Raw genomic sequence first — 27500 nt, forward strand, 5'->3', positions numbered from 1 at the left:
AAACATATCATTTTTTTATTAATTCGAGGCAAAACTAAATGAAAACTTGGAAAATGGGCGGGGGAGGGGTGTTGCTTGATGCATTCATCCTGTGAGAATGAATTTTTTTTTTCTTTGTAGGCCTATATTTTGAAAGATCATTCCTTTCAATATCTTCAGGTTTTATTGCAACACTAAATTATTTTTTTTTTTTTTGATAAAGAAGAGAATTTTTATTTTAGATGTATACTACAATTTTTTCAGATGTGAAATAAGTTGCGTCTTCTTTGAGTTTGATGTGCAATTTCTACATTTCCATGGCCTTAAGAACCTAGGGGGGGGGGGGGGGGCACGGCGGACCGTGTCCTCCCAAAAATTTTCCCGATAAAGAGAATGATATAGAAAATTATTATATGCTTGTGCCCCCTTACTAAAAAAAAGTTTGATGACCTTTTTTTGCTTGTCAAGGAATTTTTGGTAGTTGGTAGTGCCCCCAACTGAAAGTGTTTGGCTGTGCCCCCCCCCCCCCCCCCAATTGAAATTGCTTCCTACGGGCATTATTTCTGATTTCGACAGGTATTTTATAAATGTCTAGTACATTTGCTTTTTTATTTAAAGATCTTAAACAGAAACTTGTGAAGCAATGTTAAGGGGTGAACGATTACTTTGCATACTAGTATTTCCCCCTCAATTGTCTACTACAAAGCTTAAACTACGTATACAGGTCATGTGTAATATATGAAGACAGGGTATTACTCTGTATCTGTAGATACATCATCAATAAGAATGGACCTGCTCCTATAGCTTGAAGTGCATGATAATGAGTGTTGGATCCAGAGTATAATGCAAGTATTATAGTACACGCATCCCTTTATAAAACAAAAATCTATTTTTTCCATAAATGGTTTTAAGTCACATGATGAAATATGGAGATAACGATGAGTATTCAAGTTTAAAAGTCAACCGAAACATTACAAATAGGCAACAGAACAATGTCAAACACAAACCCCTGAGGTGTGATCAGGTGCCATGGAGGACTAAGCATCCCTCAAGTGCTGGTCACATTTTCCTTGTCATGGTTGGGCGAACTGCAAAATCTGTTGACAATTCATTGTGTAAATTATGGCTTAACAATTTAGTATGAAACACGCCAGGCAGCATGATCTCAAGATACTAGTGACCCTTATCTTTCTTTGTCTTGTTTGTCCATTGTGTTGGTGACCAAAGGTCAAGAATTTGATATCTTTCAGTTTTTGAGATTTTGAAGAACAATTTCTTCCTATATAGTTTGATTCTTGTCCTTGTTATCTTTAAAATCAATATGGGATATCTCAACTTCAAAGGGTATCTGTTTATAAAGTTAGGTGTATGTCAAGTTAAAGGTCCTCTTGATATTGTGCAGACAACACCGCAATAACAGGTGCAAATCAATATACCTCTCCCTTGAAGGGGACATCAATATTTCTTCTGTTTGTGGTGCCTATAAATGCGAATAAGGAATAATCATTTCATTTAGACTTTAATTAGGTTAAAATTTGAGTAAATCCATCAGTCATTGTCACATCTGAGTTTCTAGCTTATGCACTTCTCCATAAGGTGACTAATTATCTGAACATTGAATTCACTATTACTCCCAGAGCACTGTTATCGCTAACACAGCAACAATCAAAAATCACAGGATTTTGGCAATGTATATCATGTGATTTATTTTAACAGCAAAAACATCTCCAGTTGTTTAGATAATAACATTGGACGGTCCTCAATTCATACTTTATATAAAAATCATGATAACACATGTATAGGGTATTGTAGAAAAAAGTATCACAGTATTTTACAACACTCCAACAACCTTAACTAAACAATAAACAACAAATAGTTTAAAGCATATGCAGCAGATCATGACATATTTCTATATAGAAAGTTTTTCCAAAACTTAATTTTTTTTCTCTGGTTACAATATTGCATCTCAAGTGCTAATTTCACTGTGCAAACTACGAGTATAATTAAAGGATTGCACTCAGGGGTGATTATACAATTGTGCAAAATGCATTAAATGATTAGTGATTCATTATGAAATCAAATTGCTTCAAAATGTTTTACTTAAAAAAAATAAAATACTCTTGTGAAAATTCCAATGTTAGAATTTTAAAACAAATGTCCAAAAACATACCCTGTTGAACAGAATAAAAATAAAGTTTCTCTACACGAGCAGACTTTAATAAAATTCAGAAAGAGTAAATTAAACATTTACATGTATAAATGTAAGCATAAATATCACTGAAAACAAAGGATGAATTATGCACTAAAATGGAAAGGAAATATATGCTTCTTCAAGATACAAAAATAGAAAATGTCAGTCAAATAAGCATTTTGTAGAATCATATTCCAGGTATATAAACATTTAATACACTGTGAAACAATTTAGCTTATAGTAATTCTATAAAAAATATATGTTTAACTGAATTAAAACAATTTGAAACAAATTCAGATGATAAAAAAAAATTAAATTCATAAATTATATATGAATTGGAAAGCTTTACATTGACATACAATAATATTGTACAGCATTGTAATAAATATGATATGTGTGTTGAAAATAAATAAAAATGTTCTCATTAACTGGATTAAATAACGACACATTTTTGTATTATGTAGAGAGGGAATCTACTGAATGAGGGGGAACACAACAGTATAAAAAAATAAAACTGAGCAAAGCATCTGGAGAAATACTGGTAATATCTAGCAGGTGAAATAAATTATGCAACAATTTAAATAAAACATGGACGGAAAAAAATATAAATATCAGTCATCCTTGTTCCCAAAAACAAACTTAAAGAAGGTCAATCAGATTTTAAGTCCCGGGTTAACAGTTATAAGAGTACACAAGAACTGGATTGTTTCTGGCTTCGGATGGCGTCAGATGTTTGAGCCCGGGCTTTATTTGGTGGGGGACGCGGTGACCGATTAGACTTTGCCGAGGCCGGTTTTTCCTTTTTCTTTAATACTGCTTTAGCTTTCTTTTTCTCCTTAGCATCTTTTTTGGTTTTCTTTTTCTCCTCATCAGATGAAGAAGACGATGAAGAAGAAGATTTAGATGATTCCGATGATGTGTCATCTGTAAATATTGAAAATTCATCAAAATCAATTCATACGTAAATCACATCAGAAATAAAATGTATTCCATCATATTTTATATTTTAAAAAGTTAACATTTTTAGAACTAAAAAACTTACTTAAATTCATGATTGCTTTTATGTGAAGATGAATAAGGTACAAAGTAATGATTTGAGCATTTGTAATGCAGAGAGAGTTTTTCGTCAATAACTCAAGGGTTAATAACAATCCCTCCTGCGTTTTTGCTCCTTGGGACTCCAGCTGATGAGGCTGGGGGCCAGTGAGAGGGACCGAGTCGCGACAAGTCATTAAATACGAAAAGAGAAATTTCTCCTAAAATACGTACCAACTATTTACCTTTTTCCTGTGGAATAAGAGCAATACATTTCTCGGCGGCGTCACTAGAGGGGGCGTGGTAGATCTTCTGGATCAGTTCTATCGTCAGCTTCCTCTTCTTGTGTTTGTTTGCTTCCTCCAACATTCTCTTCATGGCTGCCTGTAATCAAACCAGCACACAATGTCAGACAAGGTAATCAGATTCCACAGTGGAAAGAATTATGACAGGTAATCAGAGCCTTCGGCTCAGGTGAGCTAAAAATAATTCTGATACAAAAACCAAATAGGGATACTCAAACAAATTTGGGCTACTCAAACGAAGTTGGAATAGTCATACCAAATTAACATTTTCAAGCCAAACTGGTCTACTCAAACCAAATCAGAATACTCTGATCAAATCAGGATACTCAGAGTTTAGACAGGATAAATTTGGATCCTCACCAGTTTCTGTTCTAGATGTTGTGTCTTCTTCTCTAACACTGCACACTTGACCATGTACTTGACCTTCTCTGGGTCCACCTTCTTGTTGTTGGTGTTGACATTGTGGGACTGACCCTTGGTCAGGGCTCCTTTAACCAGGGCATCCTTCGTGTTCACACTTCTCTTCTCCTTTGGAGGCTTCTGTTTTCCCCAGACCTGCAGCATGATGGCTCCATCTTTCAGGAATTCAAGGTCCTGGACAGAAAATAACATATTGAAGAAGCACATCATATAACATGTACAAGTTATTATTGAGCATAGTTGTTCTTTAATATGAGAAGATCCCTTATCCCTCATGTATCTAAAATTGCTCTTTGAAGTGAACAAATGACTGCATGTGCATTAAGTAATCATTGTATGATGGTAAATTATGAAAGATTTCCAAGATAAGATAAAATTTAGAAGAAAATCTGTCACTCACATCAGCTGTGCATTTTGCAAATCCATGAACTTGGTTAAATTTCCATTGAGGGTTGATGGTATTGCTCAACTTCTTGGTTTCATATGGTTTTTGTTCATGATTGAAAATATATTTGGCATACAGATCCTGTCAAAAAATTACATTATCAAATTAATAAATGTACTGACATAATTCTAACATTTTGCTGAACGCTTATTCATAACAAAACAAGACAATGAGCTGAATTTCTTAAATTTTAATTTTCAGACTTGATGTATAAAGACAAGGAATAATCAACATACACGTACATGTTTCAACTTTTTTTATTTCATTACCAGTATTGATTTTTTTTCGTTCTTCGGTTTTCTTGTTAACGTTAAAAAATCCAACAACAAGTGCTGGCCACTTAACATAAAGTCGAGAGTTGGAGCTTACCGTGAACTTGGATGGTAGACCCATGGCATTCTCAAGCTTCAGTTTGAAGAAGACATCTTTACCTATGAGTTCTGATGGGTCCTCTACAAATACTTCATCTTCAGATATCTCCTTACCAGATTTATCACAGGGGACTAGCTCAATCTGGAACAAAAAAAAAAACAAATACTCAACATCAGTCATACAAAACAAACAGTAATAGGCTAGAAACATACACCTTGTATCAGTTACAACTACATGAAACTCTAAAATCATATACAGTGTACTAGCACAACAATAAAAATAAATTTTTACATTATGGAGATAAAATGTCATATAATGGTTTAAAAATGTACATGCATTTAGCTTTAGAAACTACATGTTACGCCAGAGACTGCCAATCCACATAAGTAAGGACAACAAGGCGCAGGTTCAAGTAACCAATATATTACCCTGAATGGAGGTCTTTTCTAGCAAAGTTCTTTGCACTACATGTTTTAATTTTGACACACTTCTAATTGCTTTCAAATATTTTTAATCTTTATAATCTATCTGACAAGAACAAGTGCACTCTGTAGCTTACATTGACTTTTCCCACTTCATAGCCTCGGTAGTCAATAACATCCAACTGTTCCTTCATAGATATCTGTACAAAAATTAAATGGCATCATTATTTTTCTGTTAATTAAGATATAAAGTGAATCATATGAATTCCTCAATCTAGAAATAAATATTTCAAGGTCCAGTCTATAGAAGTCTGTGATTTTCTCACCATGTATGAGGTTGACTGCAGCCAGATTTTCACACTACCAATATGGAACTCTGCATTGATGTCATCAATGAATGGATCCTTCTCCTGAAAAAATTAAAGTTGCTTTTAGTAAAAATGTGATGGACCTTATTCCAGGGATCATTTTCATTCAAGAAAAAGTTGCCCTATCATGGCATGGGTAAATATCACAGATCATACCCCTCCCAGAAACACACGCTAACTTACTGGTGGTAAATCCCAGGGGTCGTCTCCATCCAAGAAGTCATTGTACATCTCCTGCATCACATACTTCCTGTTCATGAACTTGACCTTGGGCCAGATCCATTCGTGTTTGGTCTCTACGTTTGTGGCCTTGATCATGACCTCTGTCCGACCCGTCTGTTCGCCCCGCGCCTCGGGGGACACAATCATCGACTCAAACTTCATCTTTTTGTCCAGTTCCTGACTGATGGCATTAGCTTCCTCCACTGCTGGCATGATCTCCAACATGTCTTCTTGTAACAGGGCATCATCTGTCATTAAAAACAGAGAATAATCAGTATTATTATCTTTCATCAAGCTGATTGGTCAAGAACATGTCACATGCAGGGACACAATTTGTGATATCTTCTCCATGTCCAGGGTGGCAACTATGTTGTCTCCCTTCATATGACAATACAATAGCTCATCACAAATTATTAGGTCTGAGAAGGGTTGTCACCCTTGGGAGGAAGCATCATAGAACAACCCTACTCAGACTTGATCACCTGTAATGTCTACCTTCTAAAGATTACATTATTGTATATTGAAACGCACTACAGAATTTATCTCTAAATGTCTATTGATACTGAAGTTAATAAGGCCTAGAAAAAAAATATGTTTGTTTCCGCTTTCAGGCTGAAAAAATATAGGGTAGGTAAGTAGGCAATTTTTTTTTTTTTTTTGAAAAAATTTTTTTTGCTTCTTTAATCAGAACATGTATAGAAGTAACATTAATGACAAAAGAAATGGTGTTTTCAAGCATTACTGTGACTTAACTTATAATAGAAAGGTGACCCAAACTTCTTTCTGTCTTGAAAAGCTTGCAAAGTTGGAGGCTATAATTCCCTGGTTGAAATCTTGCACATCATGGGACAAAAGCATTTAAAAAAATATTTAGGGTCGGCACTATAAATTAGGGTCGGTCGGGAAAGCGGAAACAAACATATTTTTTTTCTAGGCCTAACTGACCTCTAGACTTGTTTTCTCCACTCATGTCAAATCCGGACTTTTTAGCCACCTCCTCCTGAGCCATTTCAAACGTCACCTCGGGATACTTCTGTTTAGAGGAGTCCCTTTCTTTAGGATTTACAAACACAAAGTACTGTGTGGTTCCAAAGATCAATCTATTGGATAGGAATGGAAAACATTAGAAATAGGATTCCTGTAAACATTTATTATGAAGTACAATGTATGATACACCATATAAAATCTTAATAGACATATCAACGAATGCTATATGAACTTCTTTTACAATAAGTTATCATGTAAATGCATTGTGTTTTTTTAACATCATGCAATCATATGAATTAACAATTTTAAAAAAGCAGACTTTCAATCAACTAAAACAATTAAGCAGGGTCTTTTTATCGTTGTACCTGTCATTATGGTTGAGGGGTTGTTTGGACACTACCGCCTTCCCGTTCTGTAACAATCTGTTGGTAACGTCGCACGGTTCAATGGTGAACTTCCCCCCATCATTTCTGATTATGGCATGTTTAGCTGCAACACTAAATAGGAAATAACATAGTCAGTTTTAAATGGTAGTTACAATCAACATGAAAATGAATATAAACATTATACAAGTATTTTAATGAAAGTTTATTATCATTCTTTAAAGTATTTTTTTTTTCTTTTAATTACTCAGAATTTTGCTGAATGTGCCTTAGACTTAATTTTTTAAAAAAATTGAATTAAACATTCGTCCCTGAATTTCATGCAGATTGCAGAGAAAAAGAAAATAATTCAACATTTATTCCAGTTGTATATTAACTTTTACATCTGTTGAAATATTTTTTTCAAACTGATCAGTTGCCTTTATCACTCCATTAATAATAAACTAAGATAGAAAGAATGGTCTGTTTTACACTTTTCCTGAGTGACTGATATAAATCATTAAAACTAAGGGTTGCAATCACTGAAGAAAAAAATTACATAGCACAGTTATGTTGGTCACTGGTGTCTATTTTTTATGCTATCATATAGGTATGACCTATACCCCCACATTAATAAAGCAGTACAATTATTGTTAAAATTAATTAAGGTACTGTATCTCTAGCATAATTTTCTAATAAATCAAATTGAAGATGCTTTTCTCAATGAATATTACATTGTATAAAAGGCTATATGTACATACAAACATGCAACTAGACTGATTTGTCTGACATAACACATACTCTCTAACAACTGTTCTACTAGGAGTATATGGGAATATCATATGTCCCATGAATATGTAGATGATAATGCAGACTATATTCAGGGTTGCAAATACATGTAACCACTCATCCACTTGCAAATAAAAATAGAATTCATTCTGTCGGTGACAAATTCCTGAGGATCTTATCTCTAACAAGGTGAGTAAAGATTATATCTTATCTTTTCCAGAGGACAACCTTATTTGAATAGACTTGTTTTCACTTTTTCCTTTCCATTAAACGTTTTCTAGACCCCCAATTATGTCCATGTTTTAATAAAGTGAGGTCTTTATGTAAAGAAAAATGTGGAATTTAAATAAGAGGTGTCAAAATATGCAGGAAAATGAATAAATTTATATGAATATACTGTAATTTCTTGTTTAAGAAATACAATACAAAAGGTGATTTTTTTTTCCCAACTAGACAGAAAATTGTGGGTCCCAATACATATGGGATAGTAAATTTTGCAAAGTTGGGACGCCCACATGGCCCCTGAAGTTTTGATGCAATTTGCAACCTTGCAATACATGTAATTAGAATTGGCTAGCCATAAATCTATATTTCATACATATTATATTTTGGAATGCACATACAATGTACGTATACATGTACGACTCTTGCGAAAAGGCACATACCAAAGTGATTTTTATCTGGAATACATGATCTGTAATTTTAATCAAAAATTTGTTTTTATGTTGGAGTAATCAATCACTGATTTACTAAATTCTAGGAGATAAACTGCAAAACTTTTAGACTGCAAGTTTTTAAAAAAAAAAAAAAGCAGTTTGCACAAAATACTGTAGATGGGCAAAGTTTTGCAATACCTTATCACTGCAGGAATGATGTTAAGTGTAAGTGAGTAAATTTTTCACAAAATCTTGTTATTGTAGTATATACATGTAATCTTTAATACAAAAAAATATCTGAGGATGAAACAATTGCATGTTAATAATCTCATTTAATCAAGCATAAAAAAGTAATTGTGAAGAAAAAAGGATTTACAGTAAACTGTTTCATGATTTCCTACCTTGGCCCTTTCAAAACAATGTCCCCTTCAAATCCGAGGCAAATTTCGGGGGCCTCCAGGAAATGACTTATGTGTCCTGACAGCTGGGGGTCAAGGTTCAGGTTAGACAAGTGGGGGACCGTCTTCTTCTTCTCAGCAATGGCATGGTAATCAGTCCCTCCTCCACCCTAAATATCAGATAGGTAAAGAATTAATTTATTGTCTCGAAACATTGTAAATAAAAAAATGTTCTGACCCATTCTCATCAATTAAATACTAGTAACAACTTATTCAATTGTTCATTCCAAAGAAATTAAATTCAAATATTTTCATTATTTTCCTCAATGAAACACCCTGAATCAAGTAATGGTCCTCCAGCACTTTTTTGTCCACTCCCTTCCTCTGATCATGTGCTTGTCTACTTATACCTTTCTCCACTCTTCCACTCATCTCCTTAACATCTACTTTCTCCACCCCTCCTCTTTACCCCCCAACCCCCTTTTGATCACATACTGGTCTACTTACACCTCTCACCACCCCTCCCCTCCAATCCCACCCCTTTGATCACATACTGGTCTACTTACACCTTTCTCCACCCCTCCCCTCCAATCCCACCCCTTTGATCACATACTGGTCTACTTACAGCTTTCACCACCCCTCCCCTCCAATCCCACCCCTTTGATCACATACTGGCCTACTTCAGAGTTTCCGAAAACCAAATATTTCTATCAGTCATTCGGACTGATGACTTAATGCGTTCTACCGGTCCGAAGCATATTCTATCAGTCCAAATAAATTTTAGAATATACAGTGTATATTTCAAATGGCATTGAATATGTATAAATTTTCATCAGGTCTCACCAATTTAACACAGATTGGATACCAGGGTTATGCAACTAGACTTAATTCAAGCATGGCAAAAGACCACACAGGCTTGTGGCAGCAATAAAGTCACTAGCCCCAAGTAAATATTGGGGGAAAGAAACAAGAAATTATGAAAAAAAATAATTGTTGAAAAAGAAAATGTCTTATGGTTACTAGAATTCTTTTTAAAATAAAAATTAAATACTCACTTGTAAAATTGAATCATATATAAATAGCAGTTTACTGTTATGATAGAAATTCAAAATAAAAATAAATTTAAATTATCTTTACGTTTTCTTGGTGGACATTGCACTGCATGACCTATATACTGCATGTGTTTACCATTAACAGAGGAATAGAGGAAATTTGGATTAGGAAAAAAAACGATCGTTTTTGGAAGTAAATAAGTCAGGAAGAATTGCAAAATGGATAAGATTATGGATATTTACAAAGAATAGGAGCATGCTACATTGAAAATTTTCATTTATGAAGACTTCGCAGTAGATCAGAGTGCAATAAATTAATCAGGACAAGCCCTCACCACAATCGGTCACACAGACCGGTACTATAGCCAATTTCATCGGACATTTTGATTTTCTATTTTTGCCGGTAGGACCGATAGTTTTCGGAAACTCTGCTACTTACACCTTTCACCACCCCTCCCCTCCAATCCCACCCCCGTTGATCACATACTGGTCTACTTACACCTTACACCTCCAATCCCACCCCCTTTTCACCACCCCTCCCCTCCAATCCCACCCCCTTTGATCATATACTGGTCTACTTACACCTCTCACCACCCCTCCCCTCCAATCCCACCCCCTTTGATCACATACTGGTCTACTTACACCTTTCTGTTCAGCCTCCTTCAGTTTCTCCTCAAAGGTTTTCTTCATATCCTCCATTTCTTGGGCATTTTTGTCCAGAATAGATTTGTACTGATCTTCTAGTTCTTCCTTTATCTGTTTCTTCTCTACAAAGCAACAGAGATAATATTTACCTCATACAATGGTAGCTAAAATCAACTGTGAATCTAAATTACAGGAATATTGCTTTCAGGAAGTTCCTTTCAAAAAGACATTTAATTTATTCTTTTATTTGATTGGAGTTTAAATCTGAAGATAATATTACAGCCAAACAATAACACTTCATAATAATCAGACTTGTGATAGAGAAGTTGCCAGCATTCTACTTGTAAATTTGCAGTGTATGAATTTGGAATTTTTTTTTAAAGAGCTTGTTTGTTTAGGGTACATGTAAATCCCCTCTAATGTATTGTCATAGATTAAAAGTTTTCACAATCTTTTATTAATTTAGTATCAAAAGCTAATGTTTATGGGATTGCTTAAAAGGTTTCAGCATTCGGTAAAACTCCTCCTTTTGGTATTAGCCAGCTTAAAATATCAAATCTGAGATAAAAAAACAAAAACTAATTTTACCTTCCTCCGTTAAATCTTCATCCTCTTCGCCCGCCACCATCTCGAGTTTACCCGAGGCCAACATGGCCTTCAGCTTCTCGTTTTCCTCCTGTAACTCTCGGATCAGTTTCTCTGTGGGGTCCTCATTGACTGAGGTGGAGTTCTTGATCTGCTTGGCTCTGTCTGCGTACCTGAGAGTGGACAGGGTCTCGTCGTAGTTAATGTCGGCGGGGGACAGGGCAGCGATCATGATGGTCTTACTGTTACCTCCCAAGGCGTTCTTCAACAGCTTGGTCAGGACAGAGTCTCGGTAGGGAACTGAAACATCGAATCTTAATGAATAACCCAGGCCTATATGTTTATCTGAATAAGTATGTAATGAATAATTAAGATACAGATCTACTTGGTTTCTGCATCGATGAAAAAATAAATTACTATAAGTTAAACTGAATAAAACATGAGAAATGTGATGTAATTACTTGAATAAAAATTAGAAATTAGGTGTATTTCTGTTTTTTAAGATAAGGATTCTCAGTTGTTTGCCTCTTTTAGACTCACCTCGGGTATTTTTTCCTGATGATCTGTCTGCTAGCGCTGCGATCACGTTACCCAGACATGAGAGAGACTGATTAATGGCCGCTCCCTCCTTTAGCCTGTCCCCAGTGGCTCCAGTACTCTCCGCTCTCTCACTGAAATCAAGAGATTTATATGAAGAGTTTGTTTGTTTACATTTCTGAATACTCAGTATTTAATTCACCCATACAGAAAGTTTAGGTAATGTAAACGAAATATTTCATTTTAACCAGCTTTAAAACCATTTTTGAACAATTTAAATTCCCACTGGATCTCTTCAAAAGGAATCTAAAAGTACTTAGTACCACTTTAGTATTTTCAAAGTTATATTTTTAATTAATCCTAAGTGTTGATTCAAACTCTGTTATCTCTACATTGTACTAACATACCTGCCAGCCAAGTCCACCAGATTGGTGACAGCTGATTTTGTGGTATCCTCTCCGGCAGCATTCTGGAATTTCTGAATAAATGTGATTCCAACAATGGTGTGAGCTCGACTGAAAAATAATAAAAATATATTTATAAATTATAATTACCCATTTGTGATCAATAAAATTATTGATGAAATATATACTTCATTTTATTTAGTTAATATTTTGTCTCTTGTCTAAAACATGTAAACTATATGAACAAAGAAGGCACTGATGTGTCCTTGCAGGACAGATTATCCATTTATAAGTGCACACTGACAATAAATGGATGAACGAGAAAAACATTTAACTAGCTGAAGTCAATATGGCAGTCAAGGTCAAATAGTAGGTTGCTGGAGTGATTTTGGCATACATAGGATCCCTGTCAACATTGTGGTATTTTTAGCTGTTACCATAGTTACCTGCTGGTGGCGTTCATGTTTGTAGAAGCAACAGTCCTGTTTTGTGTGCCTTCCTCCATTCTGGCCTCAATGTCGGTGTAACTCTTTACTGGTACAATTTTCAGACCTTCAGCTGAAATCACAAAAATCTAAATCAAATCATTTGTTGACATTTCAAATCAACAATTCTCACATTTAAGATGCTGAGCTCCCTCCCTCCTCTCTCTCCAAAATGAAAACCCATATCGTACCGTAAAATCCCAGTTTTGGGTGCTGTCGGACTCTAAGTCCACCTTTCTTTGTTCGACTGTCAAGGAGGTCACGAACTTGTTCATTGTAAATTTCCAACATGCTAAATGTGATCTGTCAAAATAAAAATATATTAATTAGAATATATATAGTCTCAACTACTTAAGGTTTGTTGTATGGTGTGAGCTGATATGTAATACTGGGAAATTAATGTAATCATTAGAATAATTAATTGAATTGCTGATGAAGATTTCTTACATGTATTTCAGCAAACTGTGTGAGAATAAATTATTCAATTATACTGAGGTATATAGATATCTACATAAATCATTGTCTGTACATTGAGAATCTTTTATATTTTTTTAATATTTCTATGTTCATGTTATCCATGAACTCTGTTGACTCGTACCTCAAATTCTGTTTTGTCTCCCTCGGCCTTCTTTGCTTCCACTTGCTTAAACACGTCGTCACAAAACATAGGTACAATACCTGTGTAGAATAATTCAAAATTGAATCTATGAACTGTACGTAAGATTGTTTATAACTTTCAAGGAAGTCAAAGCTGCTTTTTCTTTAAAATTAAGATCTGTTCAGGATATTTTCTTCTCTGAATTAATTTTTTTTATATATACATACTGTAAAACGAGAATATTTGGCGCACTACTTATTTTAGCGCCTTTGGCGCAAGAGCCCCTGAGCGGTAAAATTAATTGTGCGCTAAAGGATTTCTAAATATCATTTTTTTGCGTGTTTAAAGCTTTTACATAAGTACATGTAAACCGGAACGCGCGATTACGTAATGTCGAAGGGTCATTGGATTTTATTTACACACTAGTCCTTCACATGTTCAGAAGACAGAAAGTTTTGCCAAATTGTAATTTGATTAAATATTGTTACCCCAGTAGTTGTTACACAATTATTATCATTAGCCCCTTCAAAGTTTGGCTTCTCCGCGTGTCAATCATCTATCGCCTCGAGGTAAACAATGCAATCAAGCATGGCGATTGAGCTTGCACAATACCTGATTAGGATAACCGTTTTATCGAAGTAATTTTCTGTCGATGCATGCATTGTTTTAATATGATTTTAAATGAGTATATTCTCCATTTCTTTTAATATAAAAATATTTAACATTGTGTCACGTTCATGTATCAGGAATGCGTACCGCGGTAAAGTTAACGAATGTTTTCTGATATACTGGAGTACTTATGTGTTTCCGTGCTCGACTTACCATAAAATCAAATACGGGTGTGGATTAAAAAAAAACAAAATATAAAATATAAATATTTTACTGACATGTGCAAGCGCTAAAAATTATTTGCGCTAATGCATTCCCACTTGCGTTTGCGCTAAAATATGTATGCGCCAAATTTTCTCGTTTTACAGTATACAGTAAATGTGGAATCATTTTAATTCATGGGGGTCAATGTTCTTTGGTAAGCAAAATTTGACCTGTTCGTGGGGACGTAATTTTGAGGGTTAATCATAAATCTGATGGTTCACTTATGCATCAATATGTTGACAAAATGAACGTTTGGGGGGATGTTAATTCATGGATAAGGGTGACCCATGAAATCCACGAACATTGGTCCCCCACGAACAATGATGATTCCACAGTAAACAGGAAATTAAGGAGGATGTTGCTCCACATTTTCTATGACAATTTTTTATCCATACACAAACCTTTGTTAATCCCATAACCAACGACGGACCAACTTTTTCCAGAGCCAGTCTGACCGTAGGCAAACAATGTGCTGTTATAGCCCTCCCAGGCATTCTGAAGAACCGCAACTCCCAGCGAATCATAAACTTTTTTCTAAATATAACTACAGTGATTAATTTCTCATCCTTTTCAATTACAAGTAAAGATTGAAGATCAAAGATAAAAAATTTTAGTATGATCACATTATTTAATGAGAAAAACTGATACCTGATCAGCAAATTTCTTTCCATTTGGGTGTGAAGTGTCAGGGCCATAGTAGCCATTGGATTCCTCTTTGCTTCCATCGTGTGACCAGAAACTGTAGTCAAATGTAAATTTCCTTGGTTCGTCACCTCCTTCTGGGTCTGTAATCTCTGTTGTGGCACCATTCATGTCAATAATAAGGGTAGCATTTCGCTCCCTTTCTCTGCGATTGTAAACAATGTTAAGGAACAACACATAATTCAGCTTTCATACACATGGTACATGAACAACTTATTATTATCATAATTTACCGAACTTTTCAACCTTACACTATATAAGGTAAATCTATAGTGAGTATGTAGTTTTATGTGTCTGTCACTGGGCAAATGCTGTGCAGACAAACAAGGAGCATCCCGTATAAACTGGCAATTAACAAAAATACCTATACCTACAATAATACACTACTGTGACTACAGAATAAGCAGGATTTCTTTGCTATTGGTCTGTGACAATGCAGAGTTGTGCCCCCTTTATCACAGCCTTTAGAAAATCTTCATAAACCCAAGGCAAAATCTTCTGCGATAAAGAACTTCCGTCAATTACGTGTAAATACACAGCTTAAGCTAACATAAATTTCGTAAGATGCTGCTGATAAGATTTAATAACTTCAACCGGTACACTGTATGCCATGCAAGATGCGCGCGGTAAATCTCCCCAAGGAAAAAAAATCAAAAAAGGATATGAAAGGTCGCACTCTCACAGCAACTCTAACGTTTTCCTCCGGCATGATGAAAAGATTTTCAGTAATGCACCAAAATTTTTAAGTTCAGCTATTAAAATTTAGCTGGTGAACAATTTTGATCTCACAACTCAGCCATTCTTACTCAACAGCTGTTTGTAAACGTTGATTGGTTGCTATAGCACGCGTCATTCATTGTGGGGCCACCTGAGGGGGCACCTGTTACACTTCACAAGAACCCTACAGAAAAGAGCACCATGACGTATCTCTCAACTTAGCCTTCTTGTACGTCACCATGACAGGTTGAAAATTAGAACGGTTGACTGATTATTTTAATATTCCTATTTTATGTTTTTATTCATTCTTTTAATTTGTCGACTTTGCATTTATTTATAAGGAAATGAACATATATTGTACATTAATCATTAAAAGGGGAGGGGGGGGGGTCTGTGACGATGTTTGTCAATCACTTAACTGTAACATTCCTCTTTTAATTGATTTTTAGAAATCTCTTTGCTAGGAAATATCACACGTTGTTTTTAAATACATGTATTTTAAAATCACACTGTGTAATTTATTAATTAAATTATATTAATTAATAGACTATATATAATATAAATTATGATTATCGGTGTCACTCAGTATAGACACTTGCCCCCAAACCATTATTTTCTTTCACTTTTTAAATTTGAAATCGATACCACTTCTTTCCTCAAGTCAAGTCAAGTCAAGTAATTTTTATTTATAGTCGGCATATATATACAATTCAACAGAAATAACATGAGCTGTGGTAAGCTCTTTAACCGACTTTTTCCTATAAATTCATATTTTTTCAATAAACTGATAAACCCGCTAAATATGAAAAACATTATCTCTCGTCTCTTTAACATGTTTTAACTATTTCTGTGTAAAATATTTTACATTTTAGAAAATAAAAATACATGTAGAAGAATGTGACGATTCGACCCAGGATAAAAGTACAAGTGTTAGGCCTAAAGTTTCGTGCATGTGTCCCATTTTTAAGCACGTAAATTATCTCTCTTTTCCAAACAGAACTTTACTTTCATGATGCGTGCATTACCGAAGAACTCAATGACAATGAATGTTTGTTTTTTTTTTTTTTTTTTTTTTAGAAACACATAATGAAGTTGATTTTAAAAAATCCCTTATTTTACCTCTTGGTAGATATAGATTACTTATGACGACAAAATTTACAGGTATTTCAAAATGTGTATTAGACCTAGGCTAATTGTAATAATTGCTAAATGCAGAGCTCAATAACCCACTTTTAAATATCCATATGTCACGATTAAATTCATGCACCCTCGACAATTGTATTTGTTCTATCATACCCAATCAAATATGGTCAGGTGCCAGTTATAATAAATCTTTATATTATACTCTTGTGAAATAAACTTACGTAATATTGAGGAATTTAAATGGCAGGTAATGCTTTTAAACATTGGTTAGTGTGAATGAAAGGACCATATATGTGTGTATTCAGATTCATGATAAAGAAGGGAGGTGCAATTCCGTTTTTGGTTTGATGGCTGACAAAATTTAAACCACCCGGGTCAAAATTGGAAAAGGAATCAGTGAAATGAATGACATTGATTTTCATATCAAAAGACCCCGTGAAAGAGTTAAAAGTTTAAACTTATATGAGACTTAGAGATCAATGGAATTTAACACTATATGAATAACATCCCCCTTAATTTTCCCCCACCTGGATTGGGATTTTTTTTTTAACGGTTGTCCATCTGTCTTCAATTTTCCGTCGTCTACCGCCGTTGTCGGAAACTTTTTCACAATTTCATCCATTTTTTGCAAAACTACTAGACCATTTCAACAAGAGACATAAATATTTAGATATATATCTTCTTCAACTAAATCTGGCACTGAGTATTCTTATAGGTAAAGGGCCTGGGGATTCAAGATTGTCCAAATAAAGGTCCACATCCTCATCCAAGGGGAGATTAAAAAAAAAAAGTAAAAATTGGATGGGGTCATTTAAAATTCTTTTTCTCAATTACAAAAAACCCACAGGGCCAGAAAATAATAAAATTAAAGCCTCCTGACATAATACAGACCCAAATTTCTTTAAATCTTGACCCCAGAGTTACGATAGGGCGCCACAATGGGCGAGAAAAGTGTTTAAAAAAGGAAATCCAGAGGAAAGTCCTTAAAAATATACTTTTAAACTAACAACAAAGTCATGATGCGATTGGTCAGTATTAGTTAGATTCAAGTTCGTTCAAACCGTGTGAATAAAACAATTTTAAAAAACATTTTCGAAAAATGTATTTGAAACATTTTAAGAAAATGTTCTGATAACATTAGCTGAAACATTTTGCTAAAACATTACAAAAATGTTTTTTTAAAACATACAAAATCACGTGATTAAAACATTTTTAAAAATGTTTTCGTAACATTACAGTAAGAAATCAAAATGCAAATAAACTTACATGTCTACTTTCGTAAAGTGATTTTCACTTAAATAAATTAAAATGAAATTAAATAATTAAATAAATTAAAATAAGCTTAAATCTATATACGATTTTTGTTATCTTTTCGTGCATTATGTGAATCCCAATAACTACTGACTTTATTTTAATTTAATTTACCATCCTTACTTGCAAAATATTGACATTCCAAACTGGACAACACTTGGCATTAGATGATATTTTATGGGTTTGTACCTTAAAATCCCTATGAATAAAATTATAAAGCAAATCCGCTATCTTGCGGTAATTAGTCGCTTCCTCTGAAACTCTCTGAAGGGAAGTAACTGGACCTATTTCCTGTAGAAGTAGAAAAAATATGGTTGCAACAGATCAGAAAGCAAGTCCAGCCGATGTTGTTCTAGTGGTGGAAGCCACAGCGAACCTCAGTGCATACATTGATGTACTGAAGAAGCAATATATTGTTCCAGCTCTTGAGTAAGATGTTTGAAATTGGATAGATTTAGTGACAGTAACCCAGAGACAAAACAAAAATGTTATTTATAGTCATTCTTTTTCTTTATTGAGTTTCTGGTTGAGTAGATCAAAAATTTTAACTATATGTAAAATCAACTCTTTTTCAGAGTGTTTAATGGTGGACCTCCTGATCCAACAGACATTGGACATGATGTAAGTAAATAAAATGTAACATGACGTACATTACTAAGATGACAAACAAGCCATCACTGCAGATATGATCTTAATAAATCCTGTTTTAAGGGTATTCCCTTTTTCTCTAATGAAGACAGTTATAAACATAAAACACATTGTAAAATTGGATTAGATATGCCATAATATGGACTGAATATTGTCTAGTGGTTTGAAATGTGTGATTAATATTCTGATGAATTTTAGAAAGTGAAAGTACATTCATTTTGTTTTCTTTTGCAGTATAGCTGTTCCTTGTACAACCTAGTGACCTTCTACTCGGCCGATGTCATCCCAGACACAACATCGAGATGTTCCAGTGTCACTACAAATATCCATGAGTTCATTACCTGGCTGGATGATCTACCGTAAGATATAAAGGCTACTTTTATATGATGCCTGCCTTATTAAGTCCACTGTAAACGTCAAATGCTGCCTTCTCTTCTGTGTTCTTCATAAACATTATATACAACAGATTGTATTTTTATGAGCAAACTGCGATATTTAAAAATGCTATTTTCCCATTAATTCTGTTATCAAAAAAATGTGGGTTTAACTACAAATCAAATTCAGAACAGGTTGGCTTTGATGCTTTAACCTATACTGATTTTAATGCTTATATTAAAAGTACCTGGTACTCACATTGTTACTTTTGGGTTGCCTCTTTTTCTACACATTTTCATCTATCTTTTGAAATATCAGGTTTATTGGTGGTGGAGGGGAGTCATGTAGCCACATCACTGAAGGTTTGAGTACAGCTCTCCATGTCTTCGATGATCTCCAGAAAGTTCGCATTGATATTGGGTAGGTTCCTGTTCACTGAAAGTCTTTCAGAGCAAAGAAATCCATATTATCCGTATTTTATGAGCTCAGAATTTCATAGTGTTTGTAAGATGTACAATCTTTTATGCCCCAGGATCGAAAGATATGGGGGTTGGGGGTTTGGGGGTTGTCCTGTTTGTCTTTTGTCATCTAATACTACTACGCTGTCAAGGGTAAGTGTATACCACTTCAGTCTACGTCCCACTCCAGAATTGTGTTACCATCGGGGGCATAGTGTTTCACAAACACATCTTGTTAAATCTAAAATGCAGAATTGCAATGGTAAGCCAGTTACAAATTATTCACAGAAATAATTTAGGAATCTACTCACCAAAAATAACTAAAGACTTGAGAAGAAATAAATGATGATGTTATTCTTTAGTTTTTATAACCATTGGTTAAAATTTTAGGTTACCTGTGCAGCGACACTGTATCCTTGTCTGTAATTCCCCACCCTATAATCTACCCAGTCAAGAAGGGGTCCGTTATGTAGGTTATATGGCAGATCAGTTAGCCAGCATGATGGCCAAGGTTTGACTTTTTGTCTATATGGCTTAATAAATGTTTCAACATAAAATGATTGTAAAAATGTGAATTTCAATTGATGCCTTAACCTATTATAATATAAAATAAAAAAATGTTTTTCTGTATCTGAGATTTGCAGAATTGCAGTTAAATTATAGTTGTCTAGTATTTTGGTTGTATGTTAGTTATATTTGACTTGTATTTTGACAGAGAGGCATTCATCTGTCCATTATATCCCCAAGAAAGATCCCTGCTCTTCAGAAACTGTATGAGGAGGTAATATACACATCTCATTTTATCTGATTACTGACATTTATAAATGCTCTCAATGGGCAAATTTTTCAAGTGTTTTAATAATGCTTTAAGTTTTAAGGTACAATTTCTAAGTTAATAAAAAAATGTTTAACTTAGTGCTTACAGTTATTGGATTACCAGTAGTAAATGTCTTTCAATCAGATTTAATGGAATTGTATACATATATATTCCTGTTCATAGTCTAGTTCCCCTGCTGATATGTCAGCTCCAGTGAAAGACTTTACCACAGATCCACGGCATCATGTTTTACTCCACGGATTCCAGCTAGAAGGTTATTTTCCGACTACTTGTACAGCCACATTTTGGGTGTAAAATTACCTGACTTGTTTCATTCTATATATACATGTATTAAATTTAATTGATGATTTTACAGAACGAGCACACAGTCCAGCAGGAGACCATGCAGCGGTCGTAGACAAACCTGTAGACAGTAAGTGTAGACATGTATATATCTGTAGACAAACCTGTAGACAGTGAGTGCAGACATGTATATAGCTGTAGACAAACCTGTAGACAGTGACTGTAGACATGTATATAGCTGTAGACAAAGCTGTGGACAGTAAGTGTAGACATGTTTATAGCTGTAGGCAAAGCTGTGGACAGTAACTATAGACATGTATATAGCTGTAGACAAACATGTTGACAGTAGGTGTAGACATGTATATAGCTGTAGACAAACCTGTAGACAGTAAGTGTAGACATGTATATAGCTGTAGACAAAGCTGTAGATAGTAAGTGTAGACATGTATATAGCTGTAGACAAAGCTGTAAACAGTAAGTGTAGACATGTATATAGCTGTAGACAAAGCTGTGGACAGTAATTGTAGACATGTTTATAGCTGTAGACAAGCCTGTAGACAGTAAGTACAGACATGGATGTATGTAGACAAACCTGTAGACAGTAAGTGTAGACATGTATATATCTTTAGACAAACCTGTAGACAGTGAGTGTAGACATGTATATAACTGTAGACAAAGCTGTGGACAGTAATTGTAGACATGTTTATAGCTGTAGACAAGCCTGTAGACAGTAAGTACAGACATGGATGTATGTAGACAAACCTGTAGACAGTAAGTGTAGACATGTATATATCTGTAGACAAACCTGTAGACAGTGAGTGTAGACATGTATATAGCTGTAGACAAACCTATAGACAGTAAGTGTAGACATGTATATAGCTGTAGACAAAGCTGTAGATAGTAAGTGTAGATATTATATAGCTGTAGACAGTAAGTGTAGACATGTATATATCTGTAGACAAACCTGTAGACAGTGAGTGTAGACATGTATATATCTGTAGACAAACCTGTAGACAGTGAGTGTAGACATGTATATAGCTGTGGACAAACCTGTAGACAGTAAGTGTAGACATGTATATAGCTGTGGACAAACCTGTAGACGGTAAGTGTAGACATGTATATAGCTGTAGACAGTAGGTGTAGACATGTATATAGCTGTAGACAAACCTGTAGACAGTAGGTGTAGACATGTATATAGCTGTAGACAAAGCTGTAGATGCTAAGTGTAGACATGGTATATAGCTGTAGACAAATCTATAGACAGTAAGTTTAGAAAGCTGTACACAGGTACATGTACATCAAATGAAGATAAACCTACACTGAGTACAGACATTTATAAGGGTACACACTAGACTATTTTAGCACAGACATGAGTAAAGACATTTATAGTTGTACACATACAGTATGTATAACTCAATAAAATAGATCTACAGATAGTCAGTGTAGAGGGTGTACTGAAACATATAACTTGGTACATGGTACAGTAGAAATTCTACAAACAGTGAGTACAGAGGTTTATATAGGTGAATACACACATGTATAACTGTACAATAAAAAGATCTGTAGAGGTTTATAGGAGTATTCATAATTTTGTCTCAGAAGCAAAGATAAATGTACAGACCCTGACTAGAGAGGCTTATACACATATACAGTCTTCATGTCAGATCTAGAATAAAGCTAACTGTATTTACATGTTCAGTCAAACCTTATTATATCAATAGAACAAAGAGAAAAACCTATTTATCCAAGGATTTGAGGTATCGACAGTAAACTACCAAAAATTCAAGTTACAGGACTCGTATCCATGATATTTGAGATATCAATGTTTGAGATACTGAAGTTCAGCTGTATTTGTATTTGAAGTCCAAAGCTAAAAAGATCTTGATCCAAGCATACATATATTTCAAATTAATTGGAGGTTTACAAAATAAGCTAGCTTTCAGGATATATTACTAGAGGTTGTCAATACAATGCCTATTGAAATGCAAAGCTTACACCTCTGCTGTTGAAATTGCTGATTTTAACCATTTCTTACTCTAGGACAATATCTTACTCCAAAAGTTTTGAATATATGAAATGTCTCTCGTCTGAAGTTTTTAAATTTATCTTAAAACTGATGTAAAGATATCTGTCTTATAGAGAACCCCACCAGCCCCGCCCCTCCCAGTATTTCTGCCAGCACAGGATTTTCCCCGGCGCCATCCCTCACGGATCAGATGTCCGTGGACTCTTCATTCAGGAAACCGAACACAACATCTACAGGAACTGGTAAGCCAAGCATCAGAAACAAAGCTGAAAATCTGTACCTAGAAACAAATCACTAGTTTATTTTAAGGTTAATTAGTAATAGATGTAAAAGGACATTTTCACTAGTTTGGAAAGTGTTCCTTACAAACAACTAGATAATGAAAACATCATCTTTTTAGGTCACCTGAGTCACTCAGGTGACCTATTGCCATCCGTGTTTGTCCGTCGGCGTCCGTCGTTCGTCGTCCGTCGTGTGTTAACATTTGAACATTTTCAGCTACTTCTCTGAAACCACTAAACCAATTTCAACCAAATTTTGTATACAGCATCTGTGGGTGAAGGGGAACAAAAATTGTGAATTTCAGGGTCCCTGCCCCCCTGGGGCCTGAGGGGTGGGGCCAAAACCACTAAAATTAATGCAATCTTTAAAAATCTTCTTTACTCCTGGACATCAAGCAGTCAAACTGTTTGCATGTTTGTAATCAGCAATGAGTCCTCTACCAAAATTGTGAAATTCATGGCCCTGGGGTCAGGGGTTCTAGTGCTAGGGCGGGGCTAAATAAGTAGGTAGTGAAAATGCATTATTTCTTTGAAAATCTTCTTCTCTGCACCTGGGTATTAAATAAACCAACTAAGTACAAAGTTATGATAAGCAAGAGTGCCTCTACCAAAATTGTGAATTTTATGGCCCCAGGGTCAGGGGTTCTGGTGTTAGGGCGGGGCTCTATTGATAATATAGTGAAAAAACAATAAAGAAAAGAAAATCTTCTTCTCTGCTCCTGGGTATTAAATAAACTAACTAAGTACATAGTTATGATGAGCAAGAGTGCCTCTACCAAAATTATGAATTTTATGGCCCCAGGGTCAGGGGTTCTTGTTTTGGGGTGGGGCTCCAATGATTATACAGTGAAATGCATGAATTCTGTGAACATCTTATCCTTTGCTCCTGGTTAATGATCTAATTACATATTTAAGGCCAGGATTTATTTTATTTTCAGTTTTACAAACCCTCCGCTCAAGGTTTTGAATTTTCAGAAAAAAATTAAAAAAATTTCTTTCCGATGTCAAATTTGAGTCGGGATCGAGATTTCAAATTTATGAACTCGCACTTCCGGTTTTACGATGAAACGGCGGGTAAATAAAGCTAGATCTGAGAAGATAGCTTGGTTTAGTGTAAAATTCATCGATAAGAGTGCTATTCAAAACGTTTCACCCGTTCAAAGGACACATAAAATGCTGACGACTTTGTTGCACAATGACATGCTGGTGAGATAATTATGTATTCGTTTCAAAAGTATCTGTCTGTAAATTATTTTCCTCCCCAGGTTTTAAACTGCCCGTGGTAGCTATTGCATATTGCCAGCGACATTGTTTAGGTCTCTGTTGTAGCTTACAGTATCATTCTTCAGAAAAGGGTTGCTGCATCAGATGTAATGAATAAAACTATGGGAGAAGTTAAGTCCATTTGAGGAAGAAATAAACAATAACCTGAAGAAATAAAAAAAAATTAACTATTAAAAGGTAAGAATATACAAATATATACAGGCATATAGTATCATTTGTATCAGCCAGAAAAATTATTTCACACTTAATTGCAAAAATGTTCACCCTACTCCCCAATACTCCCTCTCTGTTTTATGATAGGAATTGTAATTTGAGGCATCAAGAAAATTTTAGAACAATGTCTACACATATTAAAAAAATGAAAATAATTATATTGAAAGACTTTTAAAGATTTTTTAAAATATATTTTGATCAACATCACAAAATTTATATAACTGACCCAAACTGGCAGATGATGAAATAAGCGATTAAATGTTCTACTTTCCTATTTGTAAGCATTATGTGTCCAGTGGTAAGGAGCCTATTAGGATAACATAAAAAAGAATGTACAAATGTTAATAATTGATTTATCAAATTTTTTTTTTTTATTTCCTTCTCCTTCGGGACTTTTTTATTCTCATGTTCATAACTAAACCTAAACATAAAAAAATGCTGGCCTTATAATGAAGAAATGGGCCTCTTTCAAAATAGATAATTTCAGGGCAGCTGGGTCAGGGGTACCAGGGGGGTACTTTGACTAAATATAAATTAATGCTTTGAAATCTGCCCTTTCATAAGCAATGGTGCCTCTTTCAAAATTTGTGAATTTCATGGCTTTTGGATTAAAACACAAACCAAATACAATCGCTAGAAAGTTGTTACATGATACTCAGGTGACCTATAAGGCCCGTGGGCCTCTTGTTAGGAATAGCACTTTGTAAGCAGTTTACTGGTTACTCTGTAATGATGATTGGAGTTCTGGTTTTGTTTGTATAAACTTATTTTTGCTTTTGTCATTGTTTATCTCTTTATCAGTTTAAGTCTGAATGATTATACATGTACTAGGAAACATTTGATTTGATAGCACTGAGTACCCAGGACCACTCTATACAGTCCATGCCTTCCCCCCAGCAGCCCCTCAACCAGCCGTCCCCCTCCCCCCAAGTCCCCCTCCAACACAGCCCAATGCCACAGCCACCCCAGCAACAGCAACCCCAGCAGCAACAAATTGTACAGCAACAAATGTCCAATCCCATGCCACCACAGTCACAGTACGACCCACTTAAAATGGTGAGTACTCAGTACAAAATCTTTTATTCCATTTTTAGCTTATTTTTTACAGTAAAGTGGTTGGAATGTTAAAATTACTGTACTTATAGTTTGAAATTTTCTGATTTATGTTGAAATGTTTATTTATGTTCCTAGGAGTATTCTTTCATAATTCTCCATGCTGAGGTGTACAAAAATTCTGAAACATATAATTTATCTTCTAGAATCCCATGCAAGGCATGGATACCAGCATGCAGAATAGGAGCACGGGTTAGTTTTAATTGCTGTGTTTTTATTTAAAAAAAAAATATCATTTTCAATGATGGTCTGTAATATATATGTAAGACTCCAAGGTCTGATGGTGACGCCAAAGTCCGATGGTCTCGCTAAACCCCGACGGTCTGTGCCAAACCCCGATGGTATGTTGTTGGTGCGGACGCTGAAGTCCGATGGTCACGCCAAAGTCCTATGGCTCGTTTCCTATGAGACACGCTGCGCTAAAGTGTGATGATCTGACACGCCAAAGTCCGATGGTATGGAGAAACAATCGACGTTTATGATGCCACAATAATTTGACATCAATCCTTGACGCTGTTTTCCTGCATTCAAATGCCATCATTTCCGAATTTATCCTTGCATAGTTATATTACGCTTTTATTTATTTTGCGTATTACTTACATGTATCAGAGATATTGGGATTAGTCCTCGCACACCACTCAACTGATAAGGGTTAGTCCTTTTAATTGTTTTGATTTAGTATTAGTCCTCGCACACTAGTCAAGTTATGAGGGTTAGTAAAGCACCCACCCAAGATATCTGGATATCTATATAGTTGTTAGGCCTACACACTTTTCGAGTGATTAGGGTTAGTTTCGCACCTATTCGGGGGATAAGGGTTAGTTTTCGGATGGTGATAAGTATTTTAATACTTATTTTAAAACCTTGGCATGGTTATGGCATTGTTGTTTGGCGCATTAGTACTATGACGTCATAAGCGTTAAATGTTTTCAGCATCATCGGGGTTTGGCGTCTCTAACCATCGCGGATTGGTGCGGACCATCGGACTTTTGCGTGACCATCGACTTTGGAGTCCCATCGCACTTTGGAGTCCTACATATGCAATGAGTCAGAGTTCTTGAAATCTTTCGGTCCTGTCGGCAAGATTAAAACAACCAAGGACTGATTACTTTGCGTTCTGTGTCAGTCCAAATGACTGGTAAATGTTGACAGAGGAACTTGCAAAAATCTGACAAAATTTCATACCAATTACATATATATAAGTGTCAAACTATGATTGGTAAACTGATAAAACAGGTTTGTTGACAGTGCTATGGTAAGCCAAGTGAGAAAATCAAACTAGATTAAAAACCTATGAAGAAAATCGACCCCCGAGATAATTTAAAGAAAATCGACAATCAAATCAGCATGAAGTATGCAGTGTTTATTGAAATATGGTGCACAATGTATTGATAATAAAATCGAACAAAGTTTTCATCTTTTTATTTATTTTTTTTTTTGGGACTGATAGAAATTTGTCCGGACTGACAAACTTCACATGGCAGTCAGTCCAAATGACTGACTGTGAAAAAAAGATCTCAAGAACTCTGAATGAGTTCATTCAAAATTTTGAATTAATGTACATGTATGTTTTATTACAAAACTGAAGTTATTCGGAGATAAACAATGTTATGTACTCTATAATTGTATGATTTTTAGGTCACCTGAGTAAACTCAGGTGATTAGGTCACCTGAGTAAACTCAGGTGACCTATTGCTATCCGTTTTCTAACTAAGTGCATAGTTATGATGAGCAAGAGTGCCTCTACAAAAATTGTGAATTTTTTGGCCCCAGCATCAATGGTTCTGGTGGGGGGGGGACTTTATTCTTTATAAAGTGAAAATACATGAATTCTTTGAAAATCTTCTTCTCTGCTCCTAGGTATTAAATAAACTAACTAAGTACATAGTTATGATAAGCAAGTGTTCCTCAACCAAGATTGTGAATTTTATGGCCCCAGGGTCATGGGTTCTGGTGGGCGCGGGGGGGGGGGCTCTATT

General features: G+C 35.0%; 2 protein-coding genes across 3 annotated transcripts in view; one reads left to right on the forward strand and one right to left on the reverse strand.

The window, feature by feature from the left end:
* Nucleotides 1–2524: 2524 nt before the first annotated feature.
* Nucleotides 2525–14984, reverse strand: LOC134240557 (kinesin-like protein KIF28P). Of its 2 annotated transcripts, none has more exons than XM_062722647.1 (20): nucleotides 14779–14984; nucleotides 14532–14664; nucleotides 13258–13337; nucleotides 12851–12962; nucleotides 12621–12732; nucleotides 12178–12285; nucleotides 11774–11904; nucleotides 11237–11533; nucleotides 10646–10770; nucleotides 8955–9121; nucleotides 7112–7243; nucleotides 6705–6859; nucleotides 5721–6007; nucleotides 5496–5579; nucleotides 5307–5369; nucleotides 4745–4888; nucleotides 4331–4456; nucleotides 3871–4104; nucleotides 3451–3589; nucleotides 2525–3094 (listed from the first exon to the last, which is right to left on the reverse strand). In XM_062722647.1, exons 1-20 carry the CDS (start codon nucleotides 14941–14943, stop codon nucleotides 2850–2852), a joined length of 3039 nt encoding a protein of 1012 aa, XP_062578631.1. In that variant the 5' UTR covers nucleotides 14944–14984; the 3' UTR covers nucleotides 2525–2849. The 2 variants fall into 2 exon arrangements, with proteins under 2 accessions (XP_062578631.1, XP_062578632.1); XM_062722648.1 differs by having other exon boundaries at nucleotides 2988–3094; nucleotides 3440–3589.
* A 3299-nt stretch (nucleotides 14985–18283) lies between these two features.
* LOC134240558 (mediator of RNA polymerase II transcription subunit 25-like) overlaps nucleotides 18284–27500 on the forward strand; it is an 18301-nt gene continuing 9084 nt past the window's right edge. The window contains exons 1-11 of the mRNA XM_062722649.1: nucleotides 18284–18432; nucleotides 18579–18624; nucleotides 18886–19010; nucleotides 19345–19446; nucleotides 19875–19995; nucleotides 20200–20265; nucleotides 20485–20575; nucleotides 20678–20734; nucleotides 22744–22872; nucleotides 25259–25464; nucleotides 25668–25713. Of these exons, the coding sequence (XP_062578633.1) occupies nucleotides 18314–18432; nucleotides 18579–18624; nucleotides 18886–19010; nucleotides 19345–19446; nucleotides 19875–19995; nucleotides 20200–20265; nucleotides 20485–20575; nucleotides 20678–20734; nucleotides 22744–22872; nucleotides 25259–25464; nucleotides 25668–25713 (1108 nt within the window). The 5' untranslated portion in view covers nucleotides 18284–18313. The remainder of the gene's footprint in view (nucleotides 18433–18578; nucleotides 18625–18885; nucleotides 19011–19344; nucleotides 19447–19874; nucleotides 19996–20199; nucleotides 20266–20484; nucleotides 20576–20677; nucleotides 20735–22743; nucleotides 22873–25258; nucleotides 25465–25667; nucleotides 25714–27500) is intronic.

The sequence above is a fragment of the Saccostrea cucullata genome, unplaced genomic scaffold (genome assembly GCF_032062105.1).
Source record: "Saccostrea cucullata isolate Sc308-1 unplaced genomic scaffold, CSIRO_AGI_Scuc_v1 ctg7789, whole genome shotgun sequence".
Taxonomy (NCBI): Eukaryota; Metazoa; Mollusca; class Bivalvia; order Ostreida; family Ostreidae; genus Saccostrea; species Saccostrea cuccullata.

Excerpts from the sequence above, each read along its gene's own strand:
- LOC134240557 (XM_062722647.1), bottom strand. The coding sequence starts at position 14,943 with ATGAATGGTGCCACAACAGAGATTACAGACCCAGAAGGAGGTGACGAA. Across the intron at positions 12,963-13,257 it reads GAGACAAAACAGAATTTGAG|ATCACATTTAGCATGTTGGA; the intron begins GTACGAGTCAAC and ends TTATTTTGACAG. Across the intron at positions 4,889-5,306 it reads ATGAAGTGGGAAAAGTCAAT|ATTGAGCTAGTCCCCTGTGA; the intron begins GTAAGCTACAGA and ends TTTTTGTTCCAG.